General features: G+C 41.8%; 9 protein-coding genes across 9 annotated transcripts; 6 read left to right on the top strand and 3 right to left on the bottom strand.

Moving 5' to 3' along the window:
- Nucleotides 1–1,137: 1,137 nt before the first annotated feature.
- Nucleotides 1,138–2,184, top strand: SS1G_11476 (hypothetical protein; the record flags this gene model as incomplete). The annotated part of the gene is made up of 1 exon (XM_001587434.1): nt 1,138–2,184. The coding sequence occupies one exon, from the start codon at nt 1,138–1,140 to the stop codon at nt 2,182–2,184; it is 1,047 nt and encodes a 348-aa protein (XP_001587484.1).
- Nucleotides 2,185–3,293: 1,109 nt separating this feature from the next.
- SS1G_11477 (predicted protein) lies at nt 3,294–4,218 on the top strand (the record flags this gene model as incomplete). Its single annotated transcript, XM_001587435.1, has 2 exons — nt 3,294–3,319; nt 3,873–4,218. The coding sequence occupies 2 exons, from the start codon at nt 3,294–3,296 to the stop codon at nt 4,216–4,218; spliced, it is 372 nt and encodes a 123-aa protein (XP_001587485.1).
- A 1,463-nt stretch (nt 4,219–5,681) lies between these two features.
- SS1G_11478 (hypothetical protein) lies at nt 5,682–6,758 on the top strand (the record flags this gene model as incomplete). Its single annotated transcript, XM_001587436.1, has 1 exon — nt 5,682–6,758. The coding sequence occupies one exon, from the start codon at nt 5,682–5,684 to the stop codon at nt 6,756–6,758; it is 1,077 nt and encodes a 358-aa protein (XP_001587486.1).
- Nucleotides 6,759–7,438: 680 nt separating this feature from the next.
- On the bottom strand, nt 7,439–7,876 carry SS1G_11479 (predicted protein; the record flags this gene model as incomplete). Its single annotated transcript, XM_001587437.1, has 1 exon — nt 7,439–7,876. The coding sequence occupies one exon, from the start codon at nt 7,874–7,876 to the stop codon at nt 7,439–7,441; it is 438 nt and encodes a 145-aa protein (XP_001587487.1).
- Nucleotides 7,877–8,775: 899 nt separating this feature from the next.
- On the bottom strand, nt 8,776–9,920 carry SS1G_11480 (predicted protein; the record flags this gene model as incomplete). Its single annotated transcript, XM_001587438.1, has 6 exons — nt 8,776–8,931; nt 9,026–9,104; nt 9,160–9,287; nt 9,393–9,519; nt 9,640–9,691; nt 9,731–9,920. 6 exons carry the CDS (start codon nt 9,918–9,920, stop codon nt 8,776–8,778), a joined length of 732 nt encoding a protein of 243 aa, XP_001587488.1.
- Nucleotides 9,921–10,582: 662 nt separating this feature from the next.
- On the top strand, nt 10,583–11,946 carry SS1G_11481 (hypothetical protein; the record flags this gene model as incomplete). Its single annotated transcript, XM_001587439.1, has 2 exons — nt 10,583–11,058; nt 11,145–11,946. The coding sequence occupies 2 exons, from the start codon at nt 10,583–10,585 to the stop codon at nt 11,944–11,946; spliced, it is 1,278 nt and encodes a 425-aa protein (XP_001587489.1).
- A 903-nt stretch (nt 11,947–12,849) lies between these two features.
- Nucleotides 12,850–13,950, top strand: SS1G_11482 (predicted protein; the record flags this gene model as incomplete). The annotated part of the gene is made up of 3 exons (XM_001587440.1): nt 12,850–12,856; nt 13,300–13,423; nt 13,698–13,950. The coding sequence occupies 3 exons, from the start codon at nt 12,850–12,852 to the stop codon at nt 13,948–13,950; spliced, it is 384 nt and encodes a 127-aa protein (XP_001587490.1).
- Nucleotides 13,951–14,585: 635 nt separating this feature from the next.
- On the top strand, nt 14,586–15,016 carry SS1G_11483 (predicted protein; the record flags this gene model as incomplete). The annotated part of the gene is made up of 3 exons (XM_001587441.1): nt 14,586–14,755; nt 14,815–14,901; nt 14,968–15,016. The coding sequence occupies 3 exons, from the start codon at nt 14,586–14,588 to the stop codon at nt 15,014–15,016; spliced, it is 306 nt and encodes a 101-aa protein (XP_001587491.1).
- A 1,266-nt stretch (nt 15,017–16,282) lies between these two features.
- Nucleotides 16,283–17,919, bottom strand: SS1G_11484 (hypothetical protein; the record flags this gene model as incomplete). The annotated part of the gene is made up of 3 exons (XM_001587442.1): nt 16,283–16,289; nt 16,358–16,476; nt 16,588–17,919. The coding sequence occupies 3 exons, from the start codon at nt 17,917–17,919 to the stop codon at nt 16,283–16,285; spliced, it is 1,458 nt and encodes a 485-aa protein (XP_001587492.1).
- Nucleotides 17,920–18,586: the final 667 nt, after the last annotated feature.

Consider the following 18,586-nt stretch of genomic DNA (forward strand, 5'->3'; position numbering starts at 1 on the left):
TATCTTTATTTATATTATTTTACTTTTACTGTTTATTTTTTTGTTTTGTTTTGGGTATTTTTTGGTGGGGGGGGGTGTGTTATGGTATCGCATAATTTGTATTTGAGATTGTTAAATACATAGTTACTTAGGGGGTAGATATCTAAGTAGGTACACACTAGTTAGCTAAATACTAGTTACCTAGTAGGTAGATATCTAGATACATGATTTTATTAAGTAGGTATTCTATTGGAGGGATCTTTAAGGGTATCACCAGATTTGGTGGAGGAGGGCTTTTACTTTTGTTTTTGTTTTTGAACTTATAGTTGGAATTGGAAGATTGGATTGATTAATTGGTGGATTTTGATTAGTAAGAATTAAAGCTATAGGTTACCTAATGAATCCATTCGGGAAACCCGAAAATTTTAACTAGGTACTGGAAAATAGGCTATTGAAATATCACAATGTCGCTTCAATAGCCTTTTTGATTTGTTTTAACTAGGTATTCGGTATTAAGTTTATGCATTTCTTTGGTATATATATATTGTATTGTTGGTTTATTAGGCTACTGATGATACCCGAGCTAGAAGTTTAGAAGGAAGTGTAGGGGGAAAAATTGAGTGCGGGAATGCGGGAATGCGGGAATGCGGGAATGTACGGGCAAGAGTAAGCATATTGCATATTGCATTTTGGGTAGTACTTTTCTTGGCAGTTGGACTCTAAGTATATGCCTTTTGTGAGACCTTTTTGTGAGGTTTAGCGGGGTAGGTGAGAGATTATTGGTTTGGGTTATTGAGGAATGGCTTGAGGTCTGAGGTTGTGTGTGTCATGATCTAGATGAATCGCCCAGGAAGTACAGTCAGGAGATTTTGAGGCGGGGGAAGTTGAGATACTCAAATTCTTGAGTATAAAGAGGGGAGATTTCAATGAGGGGTTCGAGATTTGTTTTCAGTAATTGGTAACTGGCAACTTGAGGTTCTTTGTTACTAAATACGATCTTGAGATCTTATAAATTTTATTTCATTACGCGTACATTTCAGAAACATAAAACGGAATATATATCTATCTTTCTGTATCTTCTCTATATACAAAATACTTATAACCAACAACTAAATCAATCAAAATAAAACCCAACTCAACACAATATCTACCTCAAAAATGGCTACCCCAGATCTTCCAAAAACCATCAAATCCCTCATCCAACCCGACATCCACAGTCCCAAACTAATCCTCACCGAAATCCCTCTTCCTCTCCCCACCCCAGGAACAACCGAACATCTCATCCGCGTCCAAAGCACCTCTCCCTGCTCAGGCGAACTAACCTGGAGCGCCTCCATCGCCCAATACGCCGCCATTTCCCCAGAATACTCCAAATACTCCTCCGCACCCAACCGCTTACAAGTCCCCTGCTACGATCTCTCCGGCACCGTGATCCTCGCACCAGACAACTCACCATTTCCCGCAGGCACAGAAATCTACACTCGAACTTCATTCGCGAGGCCCGGAAACGCGAGGGAATATACAATTGCGTTGCAAGAGGAGCTTGCGCGGAAACCGAAAAGTTTATCCTGGGATGAAGCGGCTGCTATTCCGCTAAGTGCGTTTACGGCGTGGCAGGCGCTGTTTGTGCATGGGGGGGTTAGGTGTGTGTATGCTGATGATGTGAAGGTGGAGAATGGGGATCGGGTGATTGTTGTGGGGGCGGCGAGTGGAGGGGTGGGTGTGCTGTGTGTGCAGTTTGCGAGGGCGGCGGGGGTGGGTCATATTGTGGGGGTTTGTTCGGGGGGGAATAGGGAGTTAGTTAGAGGGTTGGGGGCGGATGAGGTGGTGGATTATAGGAAGGAGGGGTTAGGGGAGTGGGCGAAGAGGAGGGGGTTGAAGGTTGATTTGGTGGTGGATATGGTTGGAGGGAAGAGTTTGGAGGAGGCGTGGAGGATTTTGGGGAAAGGGGGGAGGGTGGTTAGTGTTAAGGAAGATCCGGGGGTTAGGAGACCGGAAGACGGGGTTGCGGAGGGGGTGGAGGGGAAGTTTTTTGTTATGGAGCCCGAGGGGTGGCAGTTGGAGGAGACGGCGAAGTTGATTGAGAAGGGCTTGGTTAGGGCCGTGGTGGATAGTGTTTGGTCGCTGGAAGAGTTTCAGAAGGCTTTTGATGTGGTTGAGGGGGGACATGCGAAAGGGAAGGTGATTATTAAGGTCAGGGAGTAGTGTGTTGAATTGTTGGTGGTTGTGGGATTATGAGTGTTTAGTGTTTAGTGGATGATTGGGGTTTTGTTGGTTGTAGCTAGGAGAGTTAATTGGGATGTAATGATGAAGTAGCAAATACTGCAGTTATACAAACCAAATAATTTGAATTCGAAGCTATAACTAGTGCCTGCACTAAGGAATATATAAATACCAAAGGAATTAGATGTGAAGATGCCTGATTCTCATTTTAGAAATTGGGATCTGATGGCTAGCTATTGTGAGGTGGTGAAATTTGAAAGGGTACTGCCATATTTATGCGCCTCAGTGTCTATAAGGTACTGACTGGATGGGAAGAGCAGAAGAGATGGGAGTGTGGGTGAAGCGGAGAGGATAGGAAGAGGAACAGGGACAGGAAGATGAAGAGCTTTATGGTTATGGGATATGAGGTTTGGAAGAGATGGAGATGGAGAGGGAAGTTATGTATATGTCTATAGATCTATAGGTATTAGTGGGAAGAAAGGCATTGGGGAATAGAGCAAAAGGGGATGATGCATTAGAAAGGAATAGATTTAATGCACATGTACATTTCAAAATCGACTATTAAAACGATACTTAAGATATCTATGTAAAAATCATCGACCATAGGAAATGCATTGTTTTGGAGTTTAATCCACTTTATTTAATCTTATTACGCTATAATAAGTAGGTTATACAAACCCTCTCGGTTGTAATTCTAACTCCTAACTTCATACCCTCGTATTACTGGGTTTTTTTTTAAAAAAGAATTCGAAATTCGAAAAAGAGAAATGCGAATATGAAGAGATTAGATATACCGAGTAAATACTAAAATTCGATGCATTCATGGCATCCGAACATATTAAGATCTCCTTGTAGGATCACTGCTGACTTCTGACTTCTTTCACCAGGGGGAGGGGGGCTCATAAAATAGAAAATAGCTTTGCGCAGATATAACGGCAAGGCCTTGAAATTCTTGCCAAAAGGCGAGCAGAAATTAAAAAGCATTTGTTGATATGTTATGTACTGCTTGCTGCTTATGAGCGAGCGAAACCCTCGATTCATATATACTCCAGCAAGTCTCACACAAAATTCAAATATTGAGATACGCAAAAATGGATGAAACTATTCGGAGCATGAGGTTACATCTTATGACATACTGACTTGGGATTTACTTTCTGATGTATTATTAAGGAAATGCTTCATTGCAATTACTTGATACATATAGATATTTTCATGATGTGAAAAGATGAGCTGGATAATTTTAGTGTGCTAATTTTTTTGTGCATGATTTGATGGTGAGGTTTTGTGTTTCTTAGTTCTAGGGAGATTTTTATATGGCTATGAGTTGAGAGTGGGTAAAGGATATATGTATTCGATATAGCAAAAGTACGGAGTATGCATATTGCTATGACTAGATGAACCGAGGTAATCCCACTGCTTTTATGAAACTTATCTTACAAATGAGTTATTTTCTGAGTATAAAACTTGTACAGCAGAGCGAAAGAAATATACTATTCCCTCTCTAGACTTGTTAGAGACTTATTTTCACCATATCGGATTCCTCTGGCGGGTATTGAGACGGCTCCGCAGAGATGATCTAGTAAGCAATACTCCATAGATGGAATTGCTCCTTAGATCTTTCCAAATAGCGCGACTGGGAAGCAATAATCAGTATTTAAAACCCCATTTAGAAAGAACCCCATTGCTGAGATAATAGCACAGTTCCAGCAACATACTATTGAGTCTTTAATTCTGACCACTTGTTGGAACAACACGTTATTGCATTTGGATGATTACTGTATGGAAAACTACGGAAAAACAGTTGATACTGAAAAATATGAATGGAAAACAACGCAGGAAAGGCGAAGAGAGTGCCATACCACAATGCGAACCTCGCTTTCTCGTCGAAATGATGATAGGCCTTATACGCACCATGGAGCAATCTCCACATACACCACGGAAACTCAGTTCTCTATCTTCTTCCGATGCGTCGGAATAAGAAGGTCCATAGGATATTGGATTGGACGGAGTGGTTGAGCAAAACATGTGTGTAAGTATATGTACCCACGCTGGATACCAATCATAATGAACAACCATATCTTGCCCTCCCGAATGCGAGAACCTTTTATCAAAGTCTTTATGCTTTATGAATCCTATAATACCTACTAAGATGTCAGAATATCAAACGGAATTCCGGGAATTTATAGCGCAGTAAGAGGATCCAAGTACAATAGTTGAGTTTTTAGATTTTCGCCTGCGCTCTGTCTAGGAATTTGATGCATGCGATGAACAGAGGAAATCTGAGATGATGAAAAAGATACATGAAGCATTTATGAAACTAATTCAAAGGATGCAGAATTTAGATCAATGGCGACACGATAAACTCTGTAACAAAGTGGTAGAAAACTTCAGTTATTCGGGATATGTCCCAGGCAACGCTCGAGTTTTCAAATGCAGATTTTATATCAGTACTATTTACCCTAAAATAAATCTTTTAAGGGGAGTATCAAACTTTTGATGGGATACACATCGTGGCATCAAACCCAATTTCGTTGCCAGTGCGGAATGAAAGGGAAATTCTTTTTCCTGAGACTATGTACGAGAAACACTTGTGGAAATCTGCTGGTAGAATCTCACTAGCAACCAAGAAAGTATATTGTAAGTATGCAAATTTGCTAGGAAATACCATACTTCGAAAATTAGTGTCGAGATTAGACACCGAGGTTTTCAGTCACTGGTGAGAGTAGGTAAACCTCATTTGGATAGTGAGTAGCCATGCTTGACATGGGATATAAGGTTTGGACAGCCAAAAGCTCTACCTGTAGGTACTGAGATGGTAATACTAAAGTATAGATGGATGCACGATTAGATTTTGCGATATAATCAATCATACCGACAGCTACTCTTCCAAATGGATAGAATAGCTTCGAACAATTAAACCACAATCCAGACCATGTGAATCCTCGTCATACGATCAAATCAGCCAAGGTTAAAAGCTGAGGTGATGTTGTACAAAACTTCTTGTAAACTATCACCTGACGAATAAGCTCTCTGAATAACGTTTGATTTCATGCAGTCATCTGCACTCCGCCATTTTCCGTGGGCTTAGGCTGAAGTGTCACATATGAAGGTGATTCGCATCGTACGATCGTGTGAAATTTCCAAGGCATAATCTTAATAGTCAGCTGATATCATTTTCTTTTTTTCTTTTTAAAAAAAAAGAAACATCATCCGGAAGTTCACTTGCTACCTGTCGACATCTGAGTCAATTCTTATATCGTTTGAGATGAATCGAAAAAGAAAATAAATCTTCATGTTTGTGTTCATAGTTGAATGTGGCGATACGTTTGAGTCAACTGATCACTTATCTTGAATCATCGGAAACTCAGTCCTTTGGTGGCTCTCACACTATCCAGACAGCACACCGAGTAGTGTGATATCTCAACAGTATTAACACAGTCGACCTACTAGAATAATCACCATAACCATATCATACAAAAATGGACGCTATCATCAAAACTTTCGCTCCACTCGCAATAAAAGAAGTTACAGCATATCTCTCGAAGAGATCGACTTCTCCAACGACTGAATTAGCCAAGGCTGCTGCTGAAGGAAACACCAATGTAGTCAAAAGTATTCTATCCCAAGATCATCAAATAGATCTGGCACCAGCACTCGTCGCGGCTTCTAGCGCGGGGAAAATGGAGGTTCTTGATATTCTCATAGATCCTCCACGTCTTTCACGATCAGGGAATTCCCGGCACAAGGAAAAAATAGAGCGAACTGACGTGAATGTGTGGTCGCAACATATTACACCTCTAATAGCTGCGGTACAAACACACCATGTGAAAACGACAGAATTATTATTGGATGCTGGAGCCGACACTTCGATTGCACCAGAAGGTGGGGAAACTGTTCTTCATATTGCAGCTAGAATGGGAGATTTAGAGATGGTGAAACTATTAGTAGAATTTGAAGCGGATTTGGAGGCCAGAGAAGGTTGGGGTAATACACCATTGCTCTCTGCATCTAGATGGGGTCACCCTCACACCATCAAATTTTTGCTAGGAAAAGGAGCAGATATCGAAGCCACAGATGTGAAGGGTTCAACGGCATTGCTGTTGGCGTGCAGACATGATTGTGTTGAGGCCGTGAGGGTTCTGATAAATAGTGGTGCAAACGTGAGAGTTCGAGATAAAAAAGGAAGAAGTGCATTGCATCGAGCCATCGCTGGAGTTGACTTCATTGAGGGAATAAATGCCAAGGTGAAGGAAGACATGGTAAGAATGTTGATAAATGCAGGTGCAGATCCAAGGGTTAGAGATAACGAAGGAAAACGACCTGGTGATTTGGTGGGGTTTTTGAGAGGTGGAGAACGAGTGAAACGTTTGTTGAGACCTGGAAGCGCACCACATTCAAGAGAAAGGACACCAGCGCACAGCAGACATGGGAGCCGAACAGGATCACCTTATGTTAATGGGTCTCGAAATTCTCACGACATTAGTCGCGGTGCTAGGAGAGATCGAAATCCGTCGCCTTTGGTCGGGGATATGATGGATGGCTATGATCGGGATTAACATTTGGTATGGAGAGAGGTGTTCCAAGACTGATTTTTCAAAACTTCTTAGGATGAATGCAAGATAATTACGAGTGGGTATCCTGATTTTTTGAAAGCATCGTAGGGTTGCAATTTGAGATAACTGTTATTCCACAAATTCAGCTGGCTGTTACAGAATTCAACTCCATGAAGAAAGCTGAAGTTGCTGAAGACAATAACAAGGACGATGCGAGAACATAGAAACTTGTGTATAATATGTGATAGAAACTGTGTTGGTGGAAATGAAGCATAGTGGAAACGTACGAATGCTTATTTATTATCTGCATAAGCATCAACATGTTGATGTGAAAACTACATACCATCGAAGTTGTTAAGGTTTAGCCATCTAACAGGGCTCCTTTTGAAGACTCCCTAAATGGAACCAATAACAGGCAGCATCAAAGCTGATATCTCCTGTATAGTCTACAACCTGAGACTCGAGAAAGTGCCTAACTCTCAATGCCCCATGCGTCTCATTTGTTTCTCAACAATCATACGGGACTTCCCATTTGTAAAGACCTCAAAATCCACACATCTTAGTTTACCCAATGGGCTTCCCAACTCATCCATTGTTACACCGAATTGATCCTTGAATTTCCGCCGTGGCGAGCCACTAACTTCTAGTTCAGAAATGGGAGGTTGAACAATCAACATACGTCTCTAAGTAGCCTCTTTTCTTCTGACTGCCTCATTTGCAGGTTTGACTTCTAATCTGAAACCTTGATGATACTCTATAGCTGGCCATTTGCTCCAATCTGCCATTCTACGACCGCGCGGATTATGCAGATATCTGCATTGTTTATGAGTTGATCGTAGGTCTAGGAACTGCGCGTTGTGACAAGGCTGGAGGAGAGGATTAGGCCGTGGAAATGATGTAGCTGGCGATGCACGGAAGAACAAAGTTTGTTGAAGTAAGTTTGAGGAGTCTATAACGTTGTAAAAGCTCTGACTGATCATTTGAGCTCGAACAAGATCGAGGAATGGTAGTTGAAGGAGGATAAGTTCTAGAAGCTCAGGGATGGCAAGGACGGTTTGAACTGAGCTCTTCATGGAACATATTACAGAGGCTATGGCTGGCACAGGAACCATTGAAGGCATTTTGAACAATGTGTGGGTAGCATACTCATCCGAAACATTACTTACCTACGTTCCTATAGTTTGATTGCTTGGTTATTTGTTGGTACTAGTAGAGGATGGTCACAAAAAAAGGTGTGAAGCCATGACCGCGACCTCGCTAGCGCTAACAATAAATCACAGCCACATCAAGCCACTTCCATGAAATCCTACAACTTCAAAGCGATCCAAGGTTTCGAATTTCATTCCCACTTCATGTGTTTGTTTCTCGCTCAAATCACTTGACCAATCTACGGATCTCAGATCGTCTCATCTCTCAAGGAAATTGTCGCCTTGAGTCTGAGACATTGGTAGAAAGACATCCCAACATACGGAGAATACCACAACCTGCTGGTCAGAATGTCCTATGAGGACAAGCCTTGCCAAGTTGCGATCCCAAGTGTTGTAGTGGAGATCCCAATTGTTGAAATCATCAAAGATCTGATGACATACCAACATCGAATTTGAGATGCAAAACCGGAGAGCTTATAAATGACTAGGGCGAAAACTTCATACGACAATGACATTTGAACCAAGTCGATGTCAAAGGTACGCTAGACCGCTTTAATTTAGATATTAAGACTGGCTTATTTGAAATTATTATCATGAACTTTGAGTCTGAGTTGGCTGGAGACCGTGTGCCTCATGCTCCACACAGTTCCATCTGATATCCTACCTCACATTTTCTCATTCCGTTTTTACCCTACTCTTTTTTTTTTGAACTTCATCATGAACCTTCACCCAATTTCTTATGCATTTTTCATCTTCTTCAATCTTCATCATTTATATGGAATACTGAAAAGTTCAAAGTAGACCTATTTCGATCAGTGATCATGATGAGTGTTTGAGAGACTCTACTCGAACTATGAGTGCTTTATTGTTCCTCAATCACTCCAATAGGAATCTTCGAAGTTGATTCGTAATTCCGATTCGAACCTCAGAAACCCCAATGTAAAGCCGCCTTCCAGCTCCAAGGCAGCAGGCACAAGTAAGGCCAGGCTTTCCAATACCTGCCAAACAGGGAAAACATTTGGGTATACCTTTGACAGCAACGTCGTCGATTACTCAATAATCAGTTAACCCCAAGATATCATAGCACTGCCAGAATGAATAGATGGCCCTAACTTCGCTTACTTTGAATTCTACGAACAAAGTCTCACTACTAACTCTTCCAAAAAGAGAAGCCTCGCGGTCAATATCCCGACGACGGTGGCTTTTAAAGGTGTTTTCTTGACAGTGAATGACCACAACTCTTGATAGTTATGTACGAATGATAATGATTCCGTTGTCGAGACAGACTGCCAGTCTGTTGTTTCGTTGGTTTGACCAGATGCTTGTTCGAGTCAAAATTCACCCGCAATTCGATTGAATAGTTAGCATTTTGAAACATTGATACCTAGGAAACCACCAAACAGATATGATATCAACAGAGGTCTTTAAGTTGAGCTGAACACGAATCTTGGTCATTCTTGAACGCGAAATCGAATTGAAGCTCACTCACCTTCGGATGATATTCGGTACATTGAATCTCCACGATCCTAGAAACGAAATGGTCTTTTGCAGAAGTTTGGGGACTATTACGTAGCTTGTTCGGCTGCATGAAGATAATTGGGAATGCAATCCGCTTCCTGAGTTTCTTTTCAGCTATTATTACTCTATTGATCGACGGGAATGCTATTTTGCCACCCAGCTACTAGGCTTCTAGAATTTACATGGATGCTCGTCTAGGATGGACGTCATGAACTCACCGTTCCCACCAAGAGTTCATGCGTGCATGATGTTCTGCGACGCATCTTGCATCTCAAAAGTCAGAAATATAGGTATTGCTGAATCAAAAACATGTTTCCAACCAGTCACCGGAGGGCCGGGTCCGTACCACTTGTAATCTCAGATATAGAGTCAAGTCGTCGTCCACTACACAAATTCCCAAGCTGATGACTTCTCCAATCTCTGAGTCAGTTCGCAGCAGATGTAGTGGAAATATACATATGAGCCTCATAAACTCCATGCGGGCTTGATGTGCTTGCATGTTGACCTTCTCCCTGAAGATGCATTCATTTCTCCACAGAATTGGGAATCCAAACCTTAAATCGTTTCCCTCGTGAGGAAGCATGTGGTAGAACCCGACATTCCCTTTAAACCAAGGCAGACCCATCCTATTATCGAATATAAGAGGCTGGTGGTATGTATGTATGTACACATGTGGGGTTAGTGGGTAGATGTTCGCCGTACGTTCATGCCCATGACTACTTGTGCATATAATGTCGGAAGGAATACCTTTGAAGGAAATGAGTCCAAGGAAAACCGGAAGGTGTAATCATTAGCTTGCTTGTAAGCAATAATACGAAGTATATATACAACCAAACCGAGCTCAATCAGTGTTTGCCTTTCTTTCACTTGTATGATCTTTACCTGTTTGCCGTTTCTTGCCACAAATTTTAAGCATTCGGCACGTTCCGTTCCCCCTATTTCTAGCCTATTGCTCCTAAGTTCCATAACCACGTCACAGAGCCTGAATGGCCTAGGATTTTCCAAGATAAGATAAGCGAAACCTCGGCTTGGAATAGCTTCACCGTATATTTTTTTAATTTGTTTTGTGCTGCGTCAATTGCTATTTGTACAACAAATCACAACATCAATTCGTTTTCACGCATTGTGCTTTATTGTCTCTGAGACTACGGGGAAAGGGAAATGTCCTCCTCATCCACTCCTTCCATTACAACATCTCTCCACAGCACTCTCCTCCACATCTCACAAAACCCATATCCATATATTCCCAATCCACCGAATTGCCCTCGGCGCGCTTCGGTAGCTCTAATATTACGTATTCGTCCTTCACGCAGTGATCTTCCTCCTACCACTCCCCAAGTCTTCCCATACCCAGAACCTCCCACTGGTGAGCGACTCGCGAATTTCTTCGAACAATCCTGGGTGAAGAATGGTGACCCGGAATTATTATTCATAAAACGCGCAGCGAGAGTAGGGGATCGATGGACGAGCCACGTTGCGCTTCCGGGAGGAAAGAGAGACCCCGGTGATGCGAACGACAAAGATGTTGCCGTGAGGGAGACAAGTGAGGAAATTGGGTTGGATTTAAGAGGAGAAAGATGTATCTATGTTGGAAATCTGCCTGAGAGGGTGGTATCTACAAGTTGGGGATCAGTGCCGTGAGTTCACTTTTACAAATTCTCTTAACTCCCAATAACAAGGAAGAAAATTTAGAAGGCAATCGCTGATGCTAGCTTCAAAATAGGATAATGGTATTATGTCCATTCCTCTTCATCTGGATATCTCCCACGTTCCCACCGCTTCAACTACAGCCTGCCGAAATAGCATCAACGCATTTCGTTCCCCTACGAGTTCTTCTGTCGCCTTCAGTCCGCACATACGAATACGTTAATGTATCCGATCGATTCGCCAAGCAAGGAGGAGTGGTAATGAAAACTTTATTGAAACCAGTGATAGGAAAGATGAGGTTTTCAGCCATTCGATTACGACCAACCGAATCATTATACTGCAGCACAACGAAAGAATACTTCTCTGAGGAAGCGCAACCTAGGAAAAGCGTATTTGGAAGAGCTTATAGTTGGTTGAAAGGGGGAGAGAAAGCACAGAGTGATAGACCGTTGTTACTTTGGGGCTTAACACTAGGCATGGTAGCTGATTTTCTTGATCAGCTACCACCACATGATTCGGTCGAGTTGTGGGAATATCCTACTTTTACTTCCCCAGATATACGGATCATAATAAACATACTTACACGAAATATCAAGAAACGAAATGCAGAACGGTTACGAGGCAGTGCGCATGATGGAACCGGAAATCAAACAGCTATGGATGGAGAAACGACAGCCGTTACAATGCAAGAGAGTGGAGGGCCTATAATAGGGAAGAACAAAACGAAAGAACATGCGGAAGGCGTTATGTTGGAAGGATATTATGATGCTATGAAGAAAGGCGTTTGGATAGCTGCTGGCTTCAGATTCATGTCAACGCTGGCGTTGATTTTGTGGATAGTTAGGTGGTATAGATTCAGGAGTAACAGGGGTAAATAATGATGAATGGACTTATGATGATGAAGAGCCATATCCAAAAGTTTATTACGCATGGTTTTTGGAGGAGGAGATATGCTCTTCGGCAAGTGTCTATATTTGGTCGGTTTCACGTGGCGTCTATATACTTTCGTGGGTAATTTTATTTTGGGATTGATGAAGAGCGGGCGTATATGCAACCGACCTTAAAAGTTGGTCCCATTACGTCAGTAGATAGGATTGAAAATAAGGGGTTTTGGGATGTATTTTCCAGTACATAATGGTTTGGACCTTTTTCATGTTTGCTTGAATACCTTATTTGTTATGTATTGTCGAAGTAAAACGAAGAGAGCAGTTTTGTGGTTTGGAGTTATATAATAGTTAGTTGATTGATTTTAGCTATGGATTGGATTGCGTAGTTCTGGATATATCTCTATTTTATTCTCATTATTATCGTTGCTGTATTTAGAAGCATAGTACTGGATATAGAAGTTCAGCATAGTATATCTCGTGGAGGTCACTACTGTCCAAGTGGAATAAGGTGAGAGTAAAGGTTTAAAAGACGGAGTGTGCAGTCAAGGTGTTATAGCTGTCTTTTGCGGAAACGGATTGAGCTGTAGGCGGAGACAGTAGTATGTCTTATTGTGGCCACCACCTCCTTCGGTCGTATCAGCCTGGCTTCCATCACCTTGAATTACACTAGTTTCGACCTCACTGGTGATCCATCCATGATTTCCAACTAGCCATAGCAATCTCTGTCTTTATTGTTCCTCCCATACGCCAACTGGATGCAATCCACCACAACTTAAAATATCACATCTCTACACCAACAACACTTTACCTCAACTGTTGACCACAAGACATAGTATTCGATAAATGCCATTCAGAGCATTGTATCATGGGTTGGTTTGATACCATTTCAGCAGTATGGCTGGTAAGAATGAACTTCCAGGAGGAGGTTAAGCTTCTAGCATGTTGAGTGTAGCACTTGCTACTGGATAGCCTTCACCCAGTCGCAGTGTGATTGGTTGTGTCTGCCCTAAAAATCAATCTTCTTTGAAATATGAACCTGCTCCCTCTTCAAATTCAGACCAATCAGGTCAAGGACGATTGCATGTGAGTCCCAATCACAAACTACCGTACGACCATTTGGTAAAATTCGAGTGACCCTGAGTATTTCTTAGTTGCAATCACAACGTTGACGGGGATGATTCACTGAACTAAATTAATCACAATCCCAGTTTCAAGCACAGGATGGGCCACAAAAAACCCCCCTACCATTTCAGTCAACTCTAGCAACACCAGCTCTGTTGCAATCTCCAGGAAGTCGCTCTGCAAGTCTGTCCATTTTAATTGCAATAATAATTTCAACCATAGGCTATACAGCCTTTCCCAATCAATCAACCAATAGCAGTATGAGTTCCCGCAGACAAGGCAGGTTGGACCCCCGTGAAGCGGAAGCTAAAGCGGAACTTCAAAATCCTCGTGGACAACCAGCTGAGTATGTTGACCAACGTCAGAATCCAGAATGGCGCAAAGCAAAAATGGACAAAGCTATGGAAAATGCTAGGAAAAGATCTGCTCGAAGCAGTGGTTTCCACTCACTTGTGCAGCGTGGATCGCCTCTGCCTTCTATTTCAGCACTTCAATCCACGCATGCACAACCTAACTCTCGTGGATCATCTACCATGAAATCATCACAACAGGTAAATCAAGCTCTATATTATCAGTCATCCAGCTCATCACAATCACTAACGTATCGTTATTGACAATAGCAAAACCCTGCCCGACTCCAACCGTGTAAAGATCCACATGATCAAGAAATGGCTGTCTCAATTAGACATAGATAAAATGAGCGTCAATTCGCAAGAACATTTCGTTCAAGATGAGTGGGCAAAGGCGCAACTTCGAAAAATCGGTAATACTTGTCCTAGAGGATGTCGGTGGATTAGAATCGATGGTGGTTATAGATGTGGTCAAGGTTTTCATTGGGCGACTGATTTGATGCTTAGTGATATGGGTTATTAATATAATATATTTAAGGTAATTCAAAATTATAAAATCGATGAAAAAAATAAAGATTATGAAGATTCTAAAAGTTATAAAATATATATAAAAAGATTTTAGCAGCCGGCAGTATAAAACACGTATTTTACACTGCTGCATACATAGACTCGCCATATCGCTTGGTCTATATCTGCTGAAAAATAAGTAGTATTAGGACTTATTCAGTGTAGTGAACGTACGGTTGTTAATCATAACCCTTTTACCAAAAAGCATGACTGAATGTATCTCCAACAACATGAATAACTAACTATCTAATTTTATATGAATAACCCCCATTTTCAAACATGAATAATCCACATCCAAACCAAATATTTACTTAAGACCTCACTTCTCCCTCCAGTATAACTATTCTTTCCACCAACACACAACCAACCCCAAAAAGTCAAGAACTCACCAAAACCCACAAAATTAACTCAGTACAAACCAAAATGTCTGCTCCGAATTCAACCCCGTCAATAGACCAGTCCAACAGCTTCCGGAGCAAATCTACTTCGTTAAAACATCCTGAGACTTCTATAGAGCTTCGCGAGCGAAACTGCAATAGTGATATTTTGCAACTCTCATGAATATCAGACGGACTCCCAGAGTCTAAATTAATGCTTGATATCGATCTTGCTGCTGCGCATCGAGAGGATATGGTAGTGGCGGATAGTAATACTCATTTTCTTGTTCCTGTTGTTGTGGCGTTGAAGAAGGAGGATATGGATGGAGATGGAGATGAGTATGGACGTGTGGAGTCTCGGGAATCTCTGAATGAAGTGGTTGTGTAAGTTTTTGAGATTGTTTTTGCTTGAATGTAAGGGTCAACTGACTAAATGTTCATAGTAAAAATACAAAGATGAGGAATATCGAGCATGAATCTGAGGAAAATGAAAAGATGGGTACTCATATACCACTTGATGAGTTTGAATCGTGAGTTGTCCTCCCTGTACATATATATATGATAATAGGATATATATTGACGTTGACTATGTGCAGGGCGAAGAAAAAGCGCAAGGAAAGAAGAGTTCATTTTGCAGGGGTATGATTATTCTGCAGATTGTAAGATTAGAAGTGAGCTGTAATATGTTTATAATTATTACCTAGGTATGTCGAGATAATGGGTAGGTTATAGCTGGATAAGGAATTTAATAGAGAATGCATCTGTAATGAAATTGTCACATTCATCAATAGGGTGATGAATTGCGGAGCGTAGTCTAGTAGAATACCTACATATATTGAGGGGGAAGAAAGAACAGAATATAAATGAGAGGTAGGCATTCCAGTTGAGGTTAGGTCTTGAAGAGTAGAGAGTAGAATTTACCATACTATCCACAGTAGAAATTACCTGTCCATACGACAGCTAGAGATGTAGATAATGATCTAGGGGGGTTAATTGATGGCTTGGTTCATTGGAATAGCATCATTTCATTATAAATAGAAGTGAATAACAAGTATCTCACCTGCGACACAATCGCAACATCAGCCATCAGCTTGACGATTCACTCATCCAACTCCTCCAAAATCTTATTATGTCACGATTTTCAAGAATCTTGCTCCCCCAATACTCTCCTACGAACAACAAACAACCACCCCGTACGGATATCCTCAAAAATTGGCTGCTGTGGACCATCCAAACAGTCCACGCCCCGAGCAGAAGCACCTTAATACCAACTAAAGAAAAGCGTTTCCAGGGATACGTCGCTTCGTATAGATTGAATCGACCATCGTCCTTGTTTCGATATCATTTGCATATGCTTCTGTGTGGTTATGGCTATTGATCGGGTTCCGGGATGTTTTGGGAGTAGATGATAAAAATTGCCAGGCTGCTATGATGTAATATCCCAAACTACAAGCGGAGTAAATATAGTTGTTTGTAGCGAATATGTTTGTCTAAGAAAAACTGAATGAAGCATTTACAATACATGATGCATGAGAATTAACATAAAACGGTAAACTCACCTCCAGAACCCATCATTTTTGAACGAAAGGGAATGTTTGATCTATCTTAAATATGGCCAAAAGAATTGCTGAAGCACAGAATAAAATGCTAGCATCAATTTCCCCTGAACAGTCACATCAAAAAGAAGAAAACTGAAGTAAATGACTGATGCCCGGCTTTACCATAAAGTCTCCTCATGAAAACTATCCCATGAACATCCTCTACCTAACTCCCATCCACCGCCAAAGGAAATTGAACAGAACCACTAAACTCATCCCATTTCATAACAAACATCCCTCTCGAATCAGGACTGCTAAGGATTTTACAATCATTTTTATGTCCCTTCTTATTCTAAGCAGCTTTCTGATAACTCTATTTACTGTATACATAGTAGTTAGTATTCACATGTAAAATACATGACTGCAAATAGCTCTTGTGTAGACGAACCTGATTGCAATACCAGAACAGAGAGCACCGGCCGCATTTTGCCATTGATGTTGATTTCTTTCCACAGGCGTGGCATATTCTGGTATTTTCAATTTCTCTTTTAGTAGAGAATTCCTGGACTACATCCTTTAATGCAATTAGGTCGTGCAATGATATTGGGAGAATCTATATCAAATTAGCAAGAAATTAACAAGTAGTGAGGATTTACGAAGACCGCTTGGTCATCATACCTGAAGTAGTGCGGCGTTTTGTAGGCTGATCTCTGGCTCAGAATCATCACCGCAACGTTGTGCGTAAAGAACTGCGACTGTGTGCCCTTTTCGGAGCTGAGGAAGTGGGGGGCTTTTGTCTCGTGCATCGTTATCCAGTGTAAGTTCGACGTTCGTACCATCAATATCCTCGATTAGAATTTCGCGAGGACGTCTCGGCTGAAACTCCACAATCTCGCCCAAGAAGCACCAGTGGCGTCGTGGCTGGCACGTAGACGTACCAACCTCCTCATAGAAATCTGGATTCGCCTCTCTCTCATGTGGGAGGTCGTTAAATGCGGGAAACATGGAATAGCCCAAAAAGCTGTTTGGGCGATCTGAAAACAACCGTGAATCCTGTAGTCCCTCTCTTCTCCAAACCCAATCTTCAAATTCATCAGATTTCAGTCCCGATGGAACGTCATTGACTGCGGTCGCCCAATCTTGAGAAGATAATCCATAAAAATCGCTCATGGAGGGATAATTTGCTCGACGCTTGTTATCAAGTACTTCCGGACTGTCGCTGCCATATATTACTATCATGTACTGCATTGCCTTTTGGGCCAGCACGCGAGCTCGTGCCAAGTCACCCTGACCGAGATTAAGCTTGGAAGCTTCGGAAAGAGCATTGCACAGTAAGCTGAGATGAAATTCATTTCCACTTAGAAGTTGAACTACTTGATCCAGATAACGGATAGCCTGCAATGGATATCTTATGAAGACGCGGGGAACAAGAGTAATTCCTCGATAGATATCGATCAATTCTCTGTCACTCCGCTTGGACTGTTCCGGTGGTAAACAACAAAGATCGCATGAACACAAAAACTCAAACTTTTCCTTGAGGATTCCGAGTCGAATTCCATGAGTCCATGGGCGAGATCCCAGATAGTTTATTGTGATCTTTTCGCCTTTCTGAATGTTCCTCAAAGCGTGGACAGTCATTCGCTTGACTTTCGTGTTCCAATTGTGACAGGCGTTATTATCGCAGGTGTGATTGATTCGAGATGTTTCAATGAATAGTCCGCCTCTGTCATCGCTTTCCATGGGAAGACCATTTGTTTTGAAGATGCCCAAGTATTGCTCGTCCGCATCCTTGAAAGGATGAATGTTGGAAAGAGACAGGAAGGCTTGCCGTTGTGCTTCATTGAGGGCATTAAATTTATTTCGTAGGGAGAATCCTTCATGTGCTCGTTTAGGCCTTGTCATGATTGGTCTTTCTTCAAGCATTCGAGTACCCTTGGGAATTTCTTGAGTCACAACAAGTCCTCTCCCCTTTCCCGGCACATCATGCAATGCATATTTTGGATTAACCATGATTCTGTGAGCTTTTCTTCTCTAGTTCTTTGTGCTCTTTGGATCAGGAAAATTGATGGCAGGATTAGATACAGTTAAGGGTCTGGAAAAGGGGGTATACAGATAAAATAGTTCCACTCACCACCCTACATCGCAAAGATTGTTTCTATGGGCAGAACCTCCTGATTGATGGCGTAACATTATTAAGCCATTGATTTGCATATGCGCCAGCGTGCGTGCATATGTATATGGCAAGCTGCAGAGCATGATGTCGCCCCTATCAAAAGACATCGAGCAAAAAAGAAATATTATGGCTACCAACTTCTTTCATAGTAGGGAGCGGGGACCCGCGTCTATACAAACGGCGTGCTGAATCCTGCCAGAGACCTTTCAAACGCGCCAACATTGGCTTGCGCCCATCTAGACAGACTGCTGGCTCATTCTTGATTTGTGACCACTTGCCCATCCCGCTGTTATTCTTGGGATATCCTATAATATATTGACCGCCGCTTACAACGGGAGAAGACAGTAAAAAGGTAGCCAGCTTTTGTTTTTCTTTTAGTTTGCGCTTGGCATTTTAAGTAGGGTAGCTGCATAACACAGCGTAAATGAAAACCTCATATCTCGTTTCATTCAGCATCAAACAAACAGATATTTCTCTAAATCGAACTTTCGACCTAGCAACCAC

The sequence above is a fragment of the Sclerotinia sclerotiorum genome, genomic scaffold (assembly GCF_000146945.2).
Source record: "Sclerotinia sclerotiorum 1980 UF-70 scaffold_18 genomic scaffold, whole genome shotgun sequence".
NCBI classification, from domain to species: Eukaryota; Fungi; Ascomycota; class Leotiomycetes; order Helotiales; family Sclerotiniaceae; genus Sclerotinia; species Sclerotinia sclerotiorum.